We start from the raw sequence: 20,653 nt of genomic DNA, 5'->3' as shown, positions 1-20,653 counted from the left end.
TACGTGGGAAATAACTGGGACCTGAGGCCACGTGGAATCCTATCTAATCTTTGGTATTCTTTCAGGGTAGCCCCATCCCACCATTTACTGATCTCTGCTTTCTGCAGACGTTCTAATCGGATAAATTTCAGTTTCAAACCTTCATTAGATTTGTTAGTACCCTTTGCTACGGCCTTATTAACCATTACGATAAGCGATTTGTGGTATTTATTACTAGGTTGATTTTTTCTGATCTTTTCTTAATTTCCTTTGGGTATCACTACTATGATTGGTGATGGCAGTGCTTGATTTTTTCTTGTCTCTTAATTTCCCTTATTACACTCTTTATCTTATGTTCTAACTAACACTTGAGTGGTTTGATATGTTTTGATGTCTCTTATTGTTTGGCTTTAACCTCTTGACTTGAGGGTCAGACTTTATTCATCTGGTTTCTCAGCCACTTGTTTAGGGTTTTTTGATTCACTTTGGTATAATTGGTACATTTGTATGTAGCAATGTTGGTGTATTTTGTCTTTGTATTGTGATTACTCCTGACTGCATGTATCATGATATTCTAACCCTGAAGAAGTCTGTGGTCTATACCACCTAAGACGAAACACGTGTTGGCGGCTAGATTCTTTTAAGCAGAACCACATCACAATAAATGAAGAGACGAAGACCATCTTCTCTGTGATTTATTTGAAGAACCTTATTGATTATTGTTATTAGCTCGGGATATATGTCTTTGAATTACATGTGGTATTGATTTTTTCATTACCTTATGGTTGATGGTGGATGGCCATCATCTTATCCTTGGAGCTTTCCGTATTATAACCTCCGATTTTGTCAAAACCCAGCGCAATTATCACTCAGCCATCCTTCGCTTCATTGTAATGCTTCCCAAGATGATTGAGTGGTGCCTCGCCAAGATCTTTCTCTTCAATGGCAAACTCTTCAAACAACTACGGGGAACAGCAATGGGTATCTGATTCAGCCCCAGCTATGCAAATCTGCATGTGGGCTGATGGGAGTAGCATGTACTCAATGATCCAGAGATCAGTGAATAGATGAAAAAAACCTATTATGGGTCAGATACATTGAAGGCTTGTCTGTACTATGGGAAGGGGATGATTGTTCAGCACAAACATTTGCTAAAGTCATTAATGAACATACCATCAATTTCCACTTCACATATAAAACTGGTAGGACACAGTTGGTATTTTTGGGATGTTAATATATTATGCCATAGTTCATTTCAAATTAATAGGCAATTGGGAAGCAACTCGTCACTAAGGACAGCTCAGTGATGTGGGGAAGCCCATTTGCATTGTTACATTCAGCCCAGTTGGGCATGATTTAGCTGATATTTGGTGTTTACATAAATATCTTTTGTTTAACTAAAGGTCTTAGAGATAGCGGAAAAACTATACAGCTTGCAGCAGTTGGTATCACAAATTCAAGCATGTACTACAACTGTGAGAATTTGATTATGAGCTTTCAAGACCTGAATGACCAGTTCATAATTCTTATGCAAGCAACTAGACTTTGTAACCAGTAAATTCCAAAAGGCAGTTTGGTGTACTGTATTAAAGAGAATTTGTTAATGGATAAGGTGGTCATTCCAAACTAGCGCAGTATTAGGCATTATGTCCTTTGTTTATGTCATGCAAGCGTCAGCACAGGTTTTTTGTATATAATGCACACTGTGAGTAACGGTCAGCGTTGTGACAAAGGCGAGGTACACTTCGAAACATGTTGACGAGTCCTCCACAGAGACTGAATACATTTAGAAATGAAAAACTCACCACGTAGTGCCGAGACTTTCTTTGAAAATTTGGGAAGTCACTGAGTTCGATTTTAACAGAGCTCGGCGTAGCACTGTCCTATGGCATCCCCAGCATTCAGGAGCCCACGGGCAATACGCCATCCCAGTGTTTGACGTACATGTGTACGTGTCAACGTACAAGTGTGTGTGTGTATGTAAGCGTGTATGTGTACATGTGTGTACACATAGGTGTGTACGCATGTGTGTGTACATGTGTGTGGACCACTCACTGTTGGTGTCTTCTTGTCCTTGTTAAACAAACTCTTTTCCATAGGTTGTGGGTTGAACAGGGTTAGACTCTAGACAGGTTCATGTCCTATGAACCTCAAGCAGGCCTTGTGAATGTTTTCAGTGGTTCATTGTGCTTTAGCTTCTGCGTGCATGTCAGTACCTCCCTGCCTGTGTCCTACATACTGTTATCTATCTGGAGGCAGTCTTTTAGTAATGTTGTGAATGTTCATAGGCACTTGTAGTTATTTTATATTAGTTATTTTAATTTGCATGCTGTTTTTATAAGCCATTTCTAACCACTGTACAATGGCCTGACAAACATTTTGGATATGCTACGTTTAAGAGGGTATTATGTCTGAGATGCACAGTTGGCAAAAAAACTGTGGATTAAAATATGGCCCAAGTAATTATCAGTGAAGTACGATGGGTGTGCCCAGAGGGATGTCCCACACTCACTGTGCCAAAACTGCATAAGCTGCACTTAACTGATCAGGCACAAAGATTCCAAAAATGGTCTAGAGGTACTCGTGTTCATTCATATTTGCCACGTGGGAAACTCTTACATATACAACGGTACTTGTGCTCATGTTCAGAATGAGATTGACCTAGCAGTTCAAGTTCCACTTTTCCTATTGGAGTTGCTCGGTCCACGGCTGACTTGCATATCGCTGGATCCTGTCTGAAGCAGCACCATGGGGAAAAAAAAGGATGGACTGGGATGTGGTCCCCAAAAGTTACTAGTGGCTGAGATTAAGTCAGGCATTCCACTCATCACTTTTTTTTTTTAAATCTTTTTATTGCATTCACGACAAATAAATGCATTGGAACACAAGTTCAAATACAGTGTAGCACAAAGACACCATCAGGCAAAATCACACATCACTTTTTTGATCTTCTCAATGCCATGCACATTCCTGAGAGGATGTGTGAGAAGGCAAAGCCTATGTCCGGGTAAGACTTGGGATTCACTTGGAACAGTTTATTGTGAAGAAGATATGATTATCAAAATGACATAGTGAAGAGATGGGTCTATAACAACCTGAATCTGAGACCGTAATTTTCTAATCTCAGGTCTAGTGCAAAGTCACTCCATAGGCAGGAGGAAAAGATAGAACATTGTAACTCATGTATGTAAACAGTAGGGTCATGAAGATGGGAAACTGGATCTTCTGGTTGGATGTAAGGGGCAAACACTTTGTGTAGATGGCAGAAATCTATTATGTTGACCACACTGATTTTGGGTCAAGGGTAAAGATATCAGACAAATTGCTCTTCCAAGTTACATGCTTTTCCACAGGCGTTGGGGTGTGCTTAGTTCCTCTGGTCCAATGAGAGGGAATGGAGCAAGACTTACGGGGAGAAGTTCAGTATTTCAGGTTAGGGGAGCCTATTGTCTAGCATCCTATGTTCAATCTTCAAAAGGAAGTGGGAGGAATTGGGAAGGTTGCCATGTTTGACCTGAGAGGTCATGTAAACCTTAAATTGTCTGAGTGACAGGCCTGAGGAGTTCAGCATTTGTTGTTGGCTACTTTAAAAAAGAATGTGCTCAATTTGACTTGATGTGTGCGGTTTTGTAAGAATAGCAGTCTTTCAATTAGCACCTGGTCTTCAACTGTTTAAAAAATATCTGACAGGTCTAATATGATCATTGCAGCCACAAAGTCACCCTCTGTACCTGAGAAGTGTGAGGCCTGACAAAAAAAACGCAGTTTCAAGTGCCTTTATCACACAAGGTATGCCCTAGAAGGGTTTATAATTGAAGGTTAGAAGCTTTACGCTGGGCTTGCGGTGATGCCATTTAAGATAGGCTTGATGACTGCATGATTGAGGGCTTGCAGGATGACTCCACTGCAGATTGAGACATTGAATACACTAACGATGTTGAAAGAGGTGCAGGAGGCCTAGGGGAATGGCAGTGGTATAGCACGAGTGCCATGGACCCTAATGAAAGGGGAAAAAATGGACCTCCCAGGCCCTGGTTGGGTAGTAAAAGACAGCTAGAATTGGAGCTCAGTGGGCCCCTCACATGCCTGGGCCCCAGTGCTACTTCACTTGCTGCACAACTGGTAGCTATGCCACTAGTTGATGACTTTTCATTACAAATATTCCACAAGGTGATGATGTTTAGAAGGCGATGTGAATTGTGTCAAATTTAGAGGTGCACAGAGAAGGCTTGCACATGAGGGTGTGGGAAGGGTTGTTCAAAGATGTTACTTTGTGACTCAGTGGGAAGAATGTAAGGCTTGAAGCTTAAAGGGATGATATAAACCAGCTAAGGAGTGTTGGTGCCCTAAACTCTGCTTAGAAGCCTGCACGCGCCAAGCACAAAAACAGCTTTTTCAATGACTCTTTAATCCACCGCCAGACACTTCCTGCCCCTTTGTCTTACTCTTGCTGCGGATTCTTTTTTCCTTCCTTTGTGATGGTTTCTCATCTTTCTCTTCGTTCTTCTTTCCACATTGCATGTTATTCTCTCTGTTGCTCTCCGTAAATGTTTGAAGAGGAAAAATAAGTGCCAGTCTCAAAAAAGGAGACTACCATCTTGAATTAAGCCCTGGTCGTCACAAACTTAGGAAATTAAGTAGTATGATACCAGAATATCTGTTTCAGAATATCTTTAACATGATTACATCGCCCATTAGCATTAATATTAGAAAATCAACACCCAAGGTGACGATGTTTTTGGAAACAATACTTAGGACATGATATTCACATCAGAAGATATATCTGACACCAACAATCAAACACACAACCGTTACGTAGAATAAAGTGCAAAGTATGATAAGTTAATTTTGTCCATTAAAAATAGTAGAACACATTTTCTTATTTTTAGGTATATATTTAGGTATATATTTTAAAATATTAAAATGATAAATGCTGTAGGTATTTTGAGGGACTTGGATACTCTGAGAGAAGACTGAGGCTCCAATCTACATGTAATCACCTTCTGCATTCACTGTACTTGTTTTCAAAGAGGGCGCTGTTCCAAGGTGTTGGAAAATAGCCTTCTCTGAAAGGGACACCGCAAACTCTTTGCCTTCCTCCTCTCCTTTTTGCTGTATTATTTTTTGTTGGCTTTAGGTCTCTGTGCACTTTCATTTAAAACCACTTGCCAAGCCTTAAGTTCCCCTTTGATTACATATAAGTCACCCCTATGGCAGGCCTAGGTAGCCCATAGGGCAGAGAGCTGTGTAATCAAATGGTAGGACACATACTTTTATGTTTTGAATATCCTGGTAGTGAAAAACATTCACATTTGTTTTGTACTACTGTCAGGCCTACCCTCTCTCATATGATAACATTTGGGGGTTCCTTATTACACTTAATTAGTTGTAATTCCTGATTGAGGGGAAGTAGCTCTGTCATGTTTTATACCTATGGATTTCTAATATTAAATCATCTTTAATGATTAAGTCGATTTTATCATTACAACTTTGAAAATGCCACTTTTACAAAGTTGGCATTTTCCTGCTCTTAGCACGTTTTGTGCCTGCAGCCAGTCTCTGATCAGCCTCGGGTGGGTGACAGCTGGACTTTGTGTATTCCCTCTAGACAGCCACACACAAAGGGAACTTAGGTGTGACTTGATGGATCTTCCTGGGAAGATGAGAGGGAGGAGCTAGGCATAGCCTCACACTTCTACCTTAATAGGCTGTGGTCTGTCCACACAGAAATGGATGTATACTCCCCCTCTAGTGAGTCTAGAGCCAGGCAGGAAGGGAGGACCTTTATGCACTTCAAAGACCCTCCCTTGAAGTCATTCCAACTTCAAAGGCACAACTGGCTATAAGTAATGGATCTCTACCCCACCAAGCAAATACACATCTAGACCGGAGGATACCCTGCCAAGAAGAAGGACTGCTGGCTGAAGGACTGCCACTTTGATGGGATGTTGCTCAGGAAGAACTGCTTTCTGCTGTGCTGAGTTGCTGCCTCTTCCCCTGGGTGAGAAGACTGGGCCTCCCTCTCTTGTCCCCAGAAACCAGAGTGATTCCAAGAGCCAGTTAGCTAGTCTCCTGATCTGAAGTCTCAGGGACACAAAAGACTTCAACTCTCCCTGTTCTCACACCCAGCACCAAGGGCATCCTTTGCGGAGAGAGCAGAATCTATGCATCGTCGCCATTGCGGGTGCAGGACTCGCGCATCGCATTTGAAAACAGCACATCTGCATTGCCACATCAGAACCACCACATCGCCGCCACTGAACAGAGACGATTGACATATCTCCTCAACTGTGTGGAGAAACCCGGTGCATCAGCTTCGGAACCATTGCATCTCGAAGCGGCACATTATCTTTGGAACTGGCACATCGCTATCGTTGCATGGAGAAACTCGACACATCACCTTGAAAGTGGGGTCAACACGACGCCACGCTTGACGGCACCCTGAAACTTCACTGTTGTGACCAGGATCAAGGTACTTTTGTTCAGCGGGCCTTGCTGGGTCTCTGTATCCAGCCCGCGCTCCCTTGTGGTTGTCATGAACTTTGACTTTGTCCCGGTCCAGTGCGACCGTATGTCCCAAATAGGTGCTTATTGCTTCTCACAGCTATTTTCACATTTACTCTTTAAAAATTCATAACTCGACTTATACTCATTAGATTTTTGTCTATTTGGTCAAGTTTTATTTATAAAATTTAGTTCTATTTTCTAACCTTGTGTGGAGTCTTTTTGTGGTGTTTTCACTGTTTTACTGTTTGAAGAGTCACACAAATACTTTACAAATTTACTATTAAGGCTAACTGCTCTGTGTCAAGTTACCAAAGGGTGAGCACAGGATAATTTCGATATATTGTGCCTTACCCCGACTAGAATTAGGGTTCCTCCTTGGACAGGGTGTAAACCTCGGCCAACAAAAAACCCGATTTCTAACACAAGCTTATCAGCAGAGCCTGACTCTGCAGCTTGAGAACTCGTCATTTATTGTGTATTTTTTTATCCAGATTTGGGTAAATGTACTTTCAAAGGTCTCTTCCTGTATTCCTGGCTGCACGTAGGTGTGGTTGTAATCAAACAATAATTGCCAGTCTCTGACAAGGATACTAGCCTGCCCATACCCCAGTCAATCACATGTTCTCTCATTTCCCTGGCCACCAATCCTTGCACTGCCTTTATGGGATGTGTTCACTTCAAGCATGGATATTGCCTAGCCATGCTTAATGTATTTCTGTTGCAGTGATTAATTTATAAAAACATAAATAAGTGCCGGGCCCCCGTCAGGAGGCCACTGCAGCTTGCACAAGCCACTTCCCCTGCTGGTGATGCCAATGAGAGTACAAAAACAACTACTAACCTCACACTCATTCAAGTGACATATCAGACTATTCCATGCTGCCCAAAGCTAGATGAATGTCTTGAATAGCAGGTATTAGTAATGTTTAATATATATTACATTATTAAACAATTGCTGTTGTGCACATTTCAAAATTAGGCAAAAGATGCCATCATGTGGTGGACTGTTATAAGTGCTGGTGTTGACAAGCGCCGGAGCCAAGAACCGTAAACCACGGTCCCAAATTAAGCAATGTTCTTTTTGCTATACTCTTGGCCAGTTTCTGCCTAGCACTGAGTTAGGGAGCCTCGCCAGTTTAGCCCCAGCTCACTCCTTCCCTACAGCCCGTTGCGTGTCCCAAGCCTGATTCTCTCTCCATTCCTTCAGCTGCTATCCCACTGCCAGTGCACCTATAATCTATCATTTCCATTTGGGTTTAGACCAAGCGGAGGTAAAACAGACATTTAGTTTGTGTTGTTCCGCTATGCTCCGCATACATGCATTCATTTAAACATATGCAGAAAAGATTTTGCACCTCTCTATTTCTCATCAAGAGGAACACATCACCCGAATCTTAAAGCTATTTCAGCACGTAAGGTTGATATATTGCACATACAATTTTTAATAGCACAAATCCGAGATCTCAGTTTTGCACTTCCAAAATGATTTACTTACAAGGAGTTTTGCCTGCAAGTAAATTTACTCAGTAGATATGGAGTTAGCATTATTGAGTGACAATGATCTAGGAGTAAAAAGGATTGGACTAGGACACAAAATCTGCTCAGGCACTAATATAAAAGTGCCCCCATTAGCAAATCAGATAGCTAAAAAAGTGGCCCACATTTCCAAATCAGGCCAGTTTTGAACTTGTAAAGACATGCTGGATGGGTATTTTGCAAGGTGTAGAAGAAGACTGCATGCATTTGTATTTACTGTAGGCAATATCTGTAGTAAAATCAGGGAAATCAACAGTGAAAACTGGCCCACTTTGCCATAAAACAGGCCTTAAATCTGAAAACAAAACTGCCTACACACTGATCTGTCAGACCAGTCCATTGGGCACTGGTAGACTGCCCTGCAGTCCAGTCTGACCGTGGGAGTTTAAGAACACCCATGAACTTACACATTTACAGGTATTGGGGTAATATTATGGTCAGTTCCTATGTTGAAGAGTCATGAATTAACTAATTTGAAACAAGTTTTGTGAATTCCAAACAGACAGAAATATGAGAGGTCGGAACATTGGAAGTGCAGAAAATAATTCAATGTGTTGTTCAGAACAGTGCCGGATTAAACACTGTGGAGGCCCCTAGGCAGTCGAAATTTCGGAGCCCCCCTACAAAATGATCTCCTAATACCCAATGCACCAAACTGACAAATCCTGAAGATGAGCTTTTAGGAGACAAACTGTTATGTAGATCTGATGTCTCTGGTTTATGTACTTTAAGTTGTTAATGGGTACATTAGATTACTACTGTATTTTCTCTATAACGTCTTTAATGTAAAGTTTTCGTTTCTTTGAGTTGATTTTTTTTTTTCTCTTTTGGAAACAATATTTAAAAAAGCTTGATTTCAAGATCAAATCAATATTATTTTGATCCTTTGTCGCGGGCCCTTAAAAGGATTGGGGCCCATAGGCCGGTGCCTGCTTTGCCTATTTGGAAATCTGGAAATGGTTCAGACCCACCTGCTACATACGTACCCCTGGAAGAAAACAACAAATGCTGGATGACTGCCTAAAATGACTATTTATATTTTGAATTAGCTGACTTGCAATATAAGTGAATCAAATGTATAAAATAGTTGTTAAAATGTATTTACCAATCTCTTGGCTGCACTCAATCCCTTGCTCGTTCCAGTATTCTAGGCAGCCAGCTTTCTCCACCAAAGGAGGGCACCGTTCACTTCCGGTGGGTCTCTGAGTGATGTGTCGACTGCGCATGCGGTATGTTGATTTACATGGCTTCGAGCAACCACTCCAGCTGCTCCACTCGGACACACTGCAGGGAAGACCTGGAAAGAGGGGCGTATACAGTTAGTAACTATCCTACATGCAATGCTTAATCTGCCCCAGCGATTGCAGAAGGTGTCCACCTGCTTTAGTTTTTGTGGGAAGTCATCAATTTTCATCATTTAACTTTATCCGAGGCTAAGAGAGACGGAAAGGGAAAAAGAGACAAATCACTCCACCCTTCTTTCCAATTGGGATGTTAACAAAAGTTAATGGAACCATCAGTATGATAAATTGTGGTGTCTCACACAAAGATTTCAACTAGTGGAAACATTCCAGAATCAGTGTTGAATCACCCAATACTTTTGATCAAGGACCCCCCCCCCCCCCTACCCCCCCCCCAAGATAACCAGGACCCCCAGTAACAGTATATCTGGGAGTAGGAAAAACTGAAGGCCACCTGTAATGACACCCACATTGTTGACTTTTGTATTTCAAAAAATGCATTTGGACCTTTACTTAAAGTAGTAGGCGTATGTCTCCTGCATGTAGATATTCAATGAGTCCGAGTATACATATGCCTTCATTGAAGACCGTAATGTCCATAACGGTTCTATGCCCGACACCCAAAGCTGTACCTTCTTGCCCTACCAGATCCAGTAACTTACAGCCTATCCCAGAGAAGAGGAAGAAGAATTTCACTGAGGAGGAGACATTGGTCAATTAGAAGGCTCACCTCAGTGTCTTTGGTGAAGTACATAGCCTTCATCTGCACACCGTCAATGGAGTGGAGGAGGAAGCCAAGTGACATGATGTCAATGAAAGAACAAGGGTTTTGGGGCTGGAGGTGTGCACCGTATGGACATCAAGAAAAAGTGGAAGGATGAAAGGAGGTGGATAAAGGATATGCTTTTAGAGATGCAGGTGGGAACTGTATGCCATGGTGTACAGATCAGTGTCCATCATTTTCACGACTCAGATTAATGACAGGTAGCCACAGGTCCAAGACCTCATACTGTATGCCGGTTACCCTGAGTCTTTACTATCAAAATAGCATCATGTCATGTATGTGTCTGTCTAACATTGAAGGGTTACACTCAAGGCCTTAGGTCTTGTGGTGTCATTATACATATGTGTATGTATCTTGCAAAAGTGGTCATGAAAATGGAATTGATTGTGAAATGCCATCACATGTAGTGTCACCAATTTTCTCCAAGCAAAAACCACTTACTTCTTCTTAGGACTGAGAAGTGCAAAGAAATGGACTTTGAACATGAGTTTTTATAGCATACAGTTTAATCAGTCATAATACTCCTATCTGGCCCCTATTTTCTTTCTTAATCAGATAGGAAGAGATAGGTTAGAAAGTTTGTAAATACATTTGTAACTATTTCCACTAGTAATATCTCTTTAACTGTATGTTGCAAAGATGTAACACATTTTTCCAAATATTTAAACCAACCTTGCCCAATAAATGGGGGTAAAGTTGTTGGAATACTGGCCTGGAGGTAATTCCAAATGCATTTTAATGGACGTGATGTTACTTGGTTATGTGAATTATGCGTGTTGCTGTTTTTGTGTTTCTAGCTGGCTATGATGCCTGGCTAAGCTTAAGGTAATGTTTGGTGTACTACCAAGGGGACCTTCCAAAGATGACCTGGGCCTTCATCCAGGGTCAGGGACGGAAATCCAACTAGTAGAGAGCCTATCCTGCATATTCCGGTGATAATTCATACCCTGTACTACCTAGTAATATCTTGCTATATGTCAAGGTGTACATTTTGGGCCAGGTGTCAGGCCCTCCCTCCCTTATCGATGAGGGTACTTGGCAAGGCTCCCAGGATGATGATATCTCTATCAGTACAACATTGGGAGCCATCTTGCTTCTCTACTTATCCATTTTGGGGATCAAAAAAAGGAATTAATGAATCCACCAATGCTGCATAAACAAATGCAGGATACATTTTGGAAAACAAGAATAAATAGTGACTAGTCATAGCAAGGGGTGAGGGAGGGACAAACGGCTTGGTGCAAGAGTATTAGTAGTGGTGTTATACAGTGCTTATAACTCACAACTGCTTCTTATATCACAAGTTTACCAATTCTGGATATTTAAAGCAAATAGGTGTACATTTATGCCCTGTGAGTCTATGATTCGGTTTGAGGATTCAGGAGTATACAGATTCACATGTGAGTCCATATCACATTTGTAAATGCAACATTCCTCAATGTGGGACATTACGGGTGTAAGCTACCAATATGTGTGGTCCATTCCCACATCCTTCTTTTGAAGTTGCATCATGTTTTTGGGAAACAAAGGAGTCTCAGAATGTCTTGTGTGGACAAACACATTGTCCACCTGTCATCACTGACTGAACACTGTCTTTGCACTCTGGTGCTATAACCACACTTGCAGCTTAGATGAAGTGTGAAGCGACAAAATGATCGCCTACACTCGGATGCAGGGTATGGGTCTATGTTTAAGCCATGCCTCAGGGCATCTATTATACCTTTATTAGGGAACCATCCTAGAACTCCTGAGTGAGGTGAAAAGATGGTGAGAAAGACCATACACAGCACCACCTACAAAACAGGCATTGGTCAAAGGGTTACTGTTGCCACTCATCTTAAAAATACTTAACATTCCTTTCATGCATTCAGGGTTCTATTAGCCAAGGGTGGTGTTATGTGTACAATTCAGTGCATTGTCGTGCTTCAGTTGCACATGCAGTCTCAATGTGAATTCATAGCACTGACCTACCAGCCGTAAGACCCCATGATCCCAGGTAACCCGCTAACTTGAGTCGTCAGCTGGCAGAAGATGAAGCTGTCATGTGTTGAACTAGGAAAGGAAAGTGCCACAAAGAAGCTACCTGACAGCTTGCATGTTGATGGAGTGCCAGCGGTGACAAGGGTTAATAGTGTGCCTTGCGCAAAGGTGCCTGAAGTGCTGCATTTGTGCAATCAATGGCACCTAGCGTTTGAGGCAAAAAGGCAAAGGCATAAGTGATGTGCCACTTGTTTCCTGTCCTACAGAGACTGGAGTCTCGATATGTACTTCTGTAGTCGTCTGCTGATGTATTCCAAAATCTGATGCATGTACCTGGACTGTTAGGCCTGTGAGATGCTAACTGTGGTCCTGTTCATCCTCTGGAATGGTCTAGTGACCAGGAAGTGGGGTGCAGCCAGTACTTTGACATGGACGGTAATGACATGGGAGGGAAGCAGTAGTTTGCTACTCAGACATGCATAAGAGAATGATCATCTACCTGCTCATCCTCTCTCAGCGTCTGAAGTAGTTGTTGAAGGAAAATGCAATAAAATTATTTGCTGTCATAGTGGAAATAATTACATGCATGAATTTTGTTTTCTTATGTGGCCCATCTTTGTGTGCTAGATCATTGGTCTGATTGGCACAACTGGTGATGTATGTGGTGCAGGTGTTGCAAATGACCCCATTCCCTTTGCAATGACTGTTGGGTATTACATGAGATGTTAACCTAAAAGAATTTCTTTCTTCGTTCCTTTGTGAATCAATCCAGTGTATATTTTCATTTCATTTACTTGGAGGTTTTGAGAGAAAGAGAGAGAGACAAAGAAAGAGAGAGAGTGAGAGTGTGAGTGTGAGTGTGTGTGTGTATGTGTGTGTGTGTACGTGTGTGTTTTCGTTAAGTTTATGCAAACTATAGGTGTGTGCACTGCGGTTCCATTTCATATTTATTTTTAGGTCTGGTGTTCGCCAAGACTTTTTGATATAAAAAAAATGTATGGGGAATATTCTTACTTATAGGGCCTTTCGGACAACCCATTTCATCCATTTGTTTGCTAACGTGTCAATTATTAGGTCGAACATTCGAGACCTCTTGTATGCACTTTAGTATATACTTTATGTGTATGTACTTTGTGGGCTCTGGAGATCAGCCCTAGGACTTGTCTGCTTCCGCTTAGGGACTTTTTTTTCTGTTCAATGCCCTCTATTTAACCTTCTTGATAGAAAACGACCAGCAGAGGTCAGTAAAACACCAGAATCACTTTAGCATTCTCTAGATTCCAGTCCATACCAATTGTCTTTCACGAGCACCCTTAGACAATAATATTTTCTTCAAATCTTGTATTTTCAGTGATATGGCCACCGAAGACCCTGATTTTATATTAAAAAGAGAACTTTGGACTATACCATTTCCTGCTGAAAGGTAATGTTTCTGTCCATGTGTTCCCAGACCTGAGATGTCACGCAGTTTGGTGCTTACTTTTTCTCCATGTTAAAGAACAGTAGATGTTTCAGCACCCAGGCTAATCTTCTGCATAGCTAACTACATATAAGGTCCCAAAGGCGAGACCTATTGCATTGCAAATGCTTGTGTTTTTTCCTCCCCCCACTTCAACCATTGGCTAACTTCAATATGAGCAATCCATTCTGCTTTTTCACAAGGAGCACCTCCACATCAAGGTAGTTCCCTTCAGTGCCAGAGACTGATATTGCATTGTGCGATTTTTTAAACCAAAATATGTTTCGCTTTTAGCCGCTGTTTAAAAAAAATGTGTTTTACTATTGAGGAGAGCTCAGTCACAACCCAACAGTAAAGTGTCGCAAAACTATGACAAAACAAGCACTAAGAAAGCCGAAAGGATGGCAGCCCACAACAGGGCTGTTGGCTTTGCCAGTGCTTGTTTTTCTTTGTCTTGGCGGTGTACTTTCCTGACTGCTTTCTGTTTGCTTTTCCCTGCAGCTCATTTGAATGCCCTAGTGTAGTGCATGACTACATTATGGCTGGGATGGAGCCATAATTTAGCCTGTTTATCTGGCAGTATTACTTGACTACACGTGGGTCTATCTTTTGTGACCGGAGTCTGTCTTGCACTGTTGTGTGTTTTGCATTAGCACAATATTTTTAAAAAAATCGCAATTATTCTTCTCATATGGATACAGTGCTATTTTCTTCATTTTTTTGCAATCGTTTCTATCCGGTTCCACTGAAAAGTCAACTTGAGTGTTCTAACTTAAAATACAAGAGAAAAAGGAGTGATGTGAGTGGTAAAGCACCACATACATCACCAGTTGTGCCAATCAGACCAATATCATTTGGGTGATACAATGGAGTGGTACTGCGAGGAACGTAAAGAGGGATATGCTTTCCACAGACAGCCCTTCTGCCTGCTGTTAGGAACAGAGGGGCAACACAGAATGATGCCTCTCCCCTGCAGAATATACTGAGGGGCACCCATAACTCCCATATCGCACAGGTATTCATTGGTCTTCGGCTGAATGAGGACCCTCTGAAGTGTTGAGGGCCACAGAAGGTGTGAGGGCCCCCTTCACCCTTAACTGAAGGGGTCTCTGTTACGCCCCTGGTTAGGAAGTGGACTAACTGAGGAAGCATGCTGTTTGGAGTTGATGACTGTCTAAAGTCAAGTGGGAGCAGGTGGGGTGGTTTGCAGCAGATGTGGAGTTTGGTCATGACAAGGGTATTGATGAGTCTCTGCAAGGAGTTGGAATGAAGGTTGGTTATTTGGTAGTGGTGCAGCGTGGCCGTGCTCTTGGTGATAAATTGGGGCAGATACTTCTCACTATCTAAGTGCACTCCTAAGGTGCAGCCACATGGTTTAGGTGTGATGCTGTCCAGAGCAATGAGACGAGAGAGATGGTGCTGTGGATTGGCGGAAGTAAATAATCTGTTGTGGCTAATTTGGCAATCAGGTAACTCAAGGCCCCAAGGAATAGAAACAAACCATAAATAAGTAGAGATGGGTGGAAGGAAAGAAGGATCATTAAGAGACAGAAGAGGGGTAAGGGGAGAAAGAGAATGGGAATAGAGAGGAGAGCATTAAATGGATGAAGAAGAGGAGATGAAAGGAGACTGGGGTGGAAATAGGGAAGAGAAGAAAAGTAGAATGAGGAACCAGGAACCCCGTAAATTTTCATTAGTGCAGCAGGTGCACTGACACCAAGGTACAGGAGTGGGATTGCTACACTGCACCTCGTTTATAGCAGTGTTTTAACACAGGCTGGGAGTCCAGTTTGGTTGCTTGCACCAGGGCCCATGGAGCCAAAGCTACTTCACTGCAAATTTAAGCAAAGAATGGCTTTTAAACGGAAGCGGCTGTGTACAAGATGCTGTCAATTACGGTGAAGAGAGCCAATGGCTTAAGGGGGCTGATCCCTTGAGCCATGCTGGATGCTGTGTTGGCTGCAAGCACAATGTGAATGACACTTGAACAGACCAAATGATTAAGAATGCTGACAAAAGCCTATGTGTATAAGTATGTGTGTATGTATATATGTATTTTTAGCATTCATTTTTGGGTTGAACACAAGAATGGTTGATGAGACAGCTGAGCCTTTCACTAGGCCAGCCCCAAAAAGCATGAGAAAGGAAGAAATAATTAATTGATGTTAGCACGCCATATGGTCCCTTTTATAAAGCTAATGTATTTTGCCGAGTTTGAGTAATTAAAGGCACGAGCTTTGTCTGCCGTTCTTTAGCAACTCCTTACAGTCTTCTGAAAAAATGTATTAAAATAATATTTGGCATTAGCTTTGTTTGAGTACATATTCTATGTACAATCTTGTTTACACTTTTGTGTGATGTTATTTCTGTTTTCTAAAATGTATGTGTAAAGATGCGTTCCCTGCTAAAAACCTCCCTTTGGGAAATACATCTATTTGTGATATTTCTAAATATATGCAAAGAAATGTCAGTGATGCAGAAATGGTCTGAAACTATAAACAGCTAAAAGAGGAAGTGAGCAATGTGATTATCGCCCAGATGGAACTGTTTTTCCCTTTGCCAGATTGGAAATTGCGAATAATGCCGTCAGGGAAATTCACTACAGAAATTAAGATTTAAGTATTTTTAGCCAAGTGTATCCCTGTCAATGAATTTCACCCATACTTTTCTTATAACAGCCGGAATAAATCCAATGAGTGTTCAAAGCGTGGTTTGCCTTACAAATTTAGAAATTTCACAAATATGTTAATTTGTGGGAAGTTCTAAACTCCTCTTCAACCCTTTCCCACTTGGAATTGGTCAGAGATTATAATCCCTTTCCAAAATGGAAGACGAAACGCATCATCCCTACATTAGGTGGGTGTGTGAATATGAATATGAATAGAATGTATATAGCGCAATGGCTACCCTGAGGCCCCGTAGCGCTGTGAACTAACGCAGAATGACAGGAATGAAGAGGATTAGTTCCACTCATTGAAAAGAACGGTGTTTAGGAGCTTTCGAATTTAGAGCAGATTACGCTCCTTCCGCAGGTAGAGTGGGAGGGTGTTTCAGAATTAGCCTTCCTTATTCTATGTGTGGTGACTAGGAAGGAAGACATAGAGCGGAGATCTCTGGGAGGCTGATAGGGGGTGATCATGGATTGGATTGTCACTGGGCCCTTCTTCCAGAAGGCCCTGTGAGTCAGGCGCATGGCCTTAAACTGGATCCTTGCCATGACTGGTAGCCACTGGAGGCTCCTTAGTGCAGGTTTCACAGATTGACGTCGGGGTACCCGAAGAAACATGTGAGCAGCACAGTTCTGAATGATCTGGAGCTTATGTAAGGTTGCCTGAGGGGCTCCCAGGTAGAGGGAATTCCTATAGTCCAGACGAGCCAGGATGTAGGGTAAGTGCTGTCTCCACAGAGGAACCTGTTAAGGAGTCCTGCGCGCAACAGGACAGGAGTCCGCATGTTGAGTCCCCAGACATTCCCAGTAGTACTCCTGGAAATTGGCTGGATAAGCCTTCTACTGATACTAATGGTGAATACCAAAAGTAGAAAATGTTCCCCAACAAGCAGACACAAATCTTTAGGTGCAGATATCCTTTTTAGTCATTTGGGCTCACTGATTACAGCAATGTTCAAAAAGGTAAATGTGGATACTGCACTTGTATGGACCTACACCTAGAAACAAGACTAGGGAAGTGTTTGTGCTCAATTTAAAGCATCTGGCTAAGAGCTGGGTCTAGTCTTTTTGTTTAGGGTTGGAATTCCCAGCTTATGTTGTCTGAGGCCTAATTACTCCAAAGTATCACATAGTAATTCATAAAATGAGTCCCAAGTTCTTCATACTACCAAGAAATATCCTACACCCCATGAAACTGCTGCTACTGCTTTATCCTACTATTTAGAGATTGTAGTGTGACTTTTTAAATCAAAACACTGCATCAAATTCAATTCATTCAGATCACATGAGGAGAAAAAGCAGTGAGCACCGTAGGTAGTAAAAAGGACACTGGCGGTAAGTGTTCAGCATGAAACACATGGGTCGAGCCCAGCAAGTGTTTGGATCTGATATGCTAGTGCAGGGCTCTCCAAAGTCGGTGCTAGAGGGCCAGATCCATGCCAGATTTTTTAGATAACTACATCTATCTAAATGGGGATGTAATAAAAATCTGGCATGGATCCGCCCTCCAGGGCCGACTTTAGAGAACCCTGAACTAGTGGAATAGACTCAGGAAAACATTTTAGTTTGAGACTGTCCTTAGCTCACAAAATCTAGAGTAATTTAGACAAATACACAAAGTATCGGTAAACTAAAGGTGAATTTAGTGGTAAATACCAGAATTCAGTTTTACAATTTCACAGCCCTAAAATGAAGTCTCTTTAGGCAGAATTCCAAATTTCTAGGGCAAATACACTGCTGGCCCAATATTACATAACTGATTTAAAAATGTTCCGTTTAGTTGTATGGATGAATGTAGCATTTGCAATGCGGTTGAGGCTTTACAGTTAGGAATCATCCCATTTTTTCATCTGGGGAAAGCTAATGCAAATAGCCAGGCCAAAACGCAATTCGGCTTACAAATACACAAATAGAGAATAAATCAGAGTGGGTGAAAAATCTTTGTAAGATTACCAGCTGCAAGGGTGACCCACCCCCTCCCGGTTACTAGGGAAACTGTTTCAGTCCCGGACATTTTTATGATAGCTGGGTGTTGGGGTATTGTTTTTATTCCATTAAATTAATTTAGTCTAACACACTTGAAATGAATGATTTATAGATGAAACGTACAGGATTGTAGAGAGTGTCTGTAATTACTGGAGAAAGGAGGTCCCCCTACAGCCTGCCCATCCTTTCATAGTCAATACACCCCTGTATGGGTGGGTAGGGACAGCACCATTCTGAATCATGGCACAGGAGGCATGCCACCAGTAACTCCAAATGTTCTTGCCATTAATCAAATAAGAAGGGTTTCGTGCACCTAGCACATACCCCACCTTGGGGTAATGGCATGTAACAATTGTGCTAAATACCTCACGCCTTTCCGGCACACTCATACTTGGTGTGCATCGACACAGACATCCACATACATAGCATAATGCAAAATCTTCAGCAGTTTCAAATATATTTTACTTTCACATCAACCAGCATGAACCATTTCTATAGTAGACTCTTAGCAAATCTTTACTTACCATTCACTACTAAACAACCATGCACAACCGATAGATGAAAATCCCAAAATCCCAGAATAGTACGAAAAGGACGCCAAGGTTAGGAAAGCACCAAACCAACGTTAGCAAGAGCTCTACAAACGTTGATTGCATAACATTATGCTACTTTCCTTATTCTTGATTTTTTTTGGTAGCTATATATGCTTTTTGTGGTGAATGTGACCAAGTTCCATATTTTGCGCTCTGGAAAGTCCTACATGGGCTGATTCAGACCAGGTGTGGCTTCTAATACGTTTTTTACAATAAATTACTAAACCTCTTACCCACAAGAGCTCATAAACACTATTTTGGTTGCACCCAAGTGGCATGTTGATTCGCAGCATTGCTTTTTAATGTGTGCAATGCTTGTCGCCCAACCTTAGCAAACATTAACAGAAACTCTCAGCACACATCCCCTATCATCCTCCCTCACTGGTTGTTGCTAATGCACACACAGAGGTAACTTAGCCAATAATTCTGCACAATAGAGGATAGCTCAATTTTGCATCACTTATAGTTTCATATGCGTGGTAAAGAGAGGGCCTAGACACATTTTATGCGGCTGTACTTAGTTGACTGTTTAAATGGATTGTTTTCCTTTTATTGTGTTTTAGATATTGTAAAATGCTTAAGTGGTATTAATATTAAAACACTATACATCTCCTATCGCATTTAGTGGAGAGAGGTGTGGCAACCCCAGGAGACTAAGACAAGACTGCCATTGAGATGCCACACTATGGTCTCTTTGGGTATACGTGACTAGGTACCTGAAGTTATTGTAATGGTAGAACCATGCACACAACATGTTAATTTGGTGATGCTTCCACATATAATCATGTCTAATAGACAGAAAATTCTGCAGTGAATGTAGATGTTGCATTTAACAAATGATCACTGCCATGATAGTGCCTTCAAGCTGTAGTAGGAGGACCCTGATAATTCCAAGAATGGAAGCTACTTACTACGTCTAAATTATAAGCTCTGCAGTAATTCCTTATTCTACTGAGAGCCCATATGTAATGCTCCGGGTATCAGTAACTGTGGGGAGTTTACCGGACCTTACAACAGGGTCCTGGGAATAAAGTTCACGGAGACGTTTCATTATCACACTGCAAGGAGTGAACAATTGAATTTGTATGTTTCCTTAAATTGATAATGGAGATGAGATCTTTAAAGAGTTAAGGAAGCAATCCTATATGTCTATTTGAGGATATGTTTCAGAGTCAAGAGAGAATCATTCCATAAAAAAAACTGTAGGAGAGATGCTCATTAATGACCAGTGAATTCCTACAGATTTTGTGTTATCTGTTTGTGGTTAACTGGTGATCCAACCCAACCAGCTAATTTAGAGTTCAATTTCTGGAAAGTTAGTAGAGGGAGCCAATGTTCTTTGTCATGATCTGTGACATGAAATATAACGTGATACTAGTCCGGATAGGAAGTTAAGTCAGACTCCTTTAAACCCATACTTCTAGCCAGCTATGATACAAGTCTTAAATAATTTTCGACTGAATAAGGAGAATTTTCCAGAAAGATTGTCTTTCAATGTCTCCTTGTTTAAGTACTTTTAGCTTTTTCTCCACCATTCTTGAAAATTTGCTTCTTACACTAACAGTCTGCAAAATATTGTCTTGCGTCATCATATACTTCTTCACTACCTTTTATCACAGCCTACAAAATACGAAATGGTACCACTTTTTAAGTAGTCCACTGCATTTTTTATTCTTCTCAGTGTTTGTTTGTAATCTAACTGGTGGATTTCTGATAGCATCTATGCATTTGTTTGTTTTGAATAATAAAGAATAGCCTTTTTCTCATATATAGTCTGCTGCTTGTTTTTTTATGCTAAAAGTTTAAAAGTTCAGTGCTCAATCCATGTCCATGCCTTGTACCCACAATATGTTACTAAATATTGTGTTACTCCAGTAAGGTAATCTTGCTATACTTCTGAGATACACAAGTATGACCCAA

General features: G+C 41.4%; 1 protein-coding gene across 1 annotated transcript in view; it reads right to left on the bottom strand.

The window, feature by feature from the left end:
• The window catches only part of LOC147706198 (somatomedin-B and thrombospondin type-1 domain-containing protein-like), a 113,053-nt gene that overhangs the window by 63,072 nt on the left and 29,328 nt on the right, over positions 1–20,653 (bottom strand). The window contains exon 2 of the mRNA XM_086932625.1: positions 9,128–9,319. Within this exon, the coding sequence (XP_086788751.1) occupies positions 9,128–9,319 (192 nt within the window). The remainder of the gene's footprint in view (positions 1–9,127; positions 9,320–20,653) is intronic.

This window comes from Lissotriton vulgaris, chromosome 7 (genome assembly GCF_964263255.1).
Source record: "Lissotriton vulgaris chromosome 7, aLisVul1.2, whole genome shotgun sequence".
NCBI lineage: Eukaryota > Metazoa > Chordata > Amphibia > Caudata > Salamandridae > Lissotriton > Lissotriton vulgaris.
Note: the sequence above shows the minus strand (reverse complement) of the source record. Positions and strands in the feature narration are given on the sequence as shown.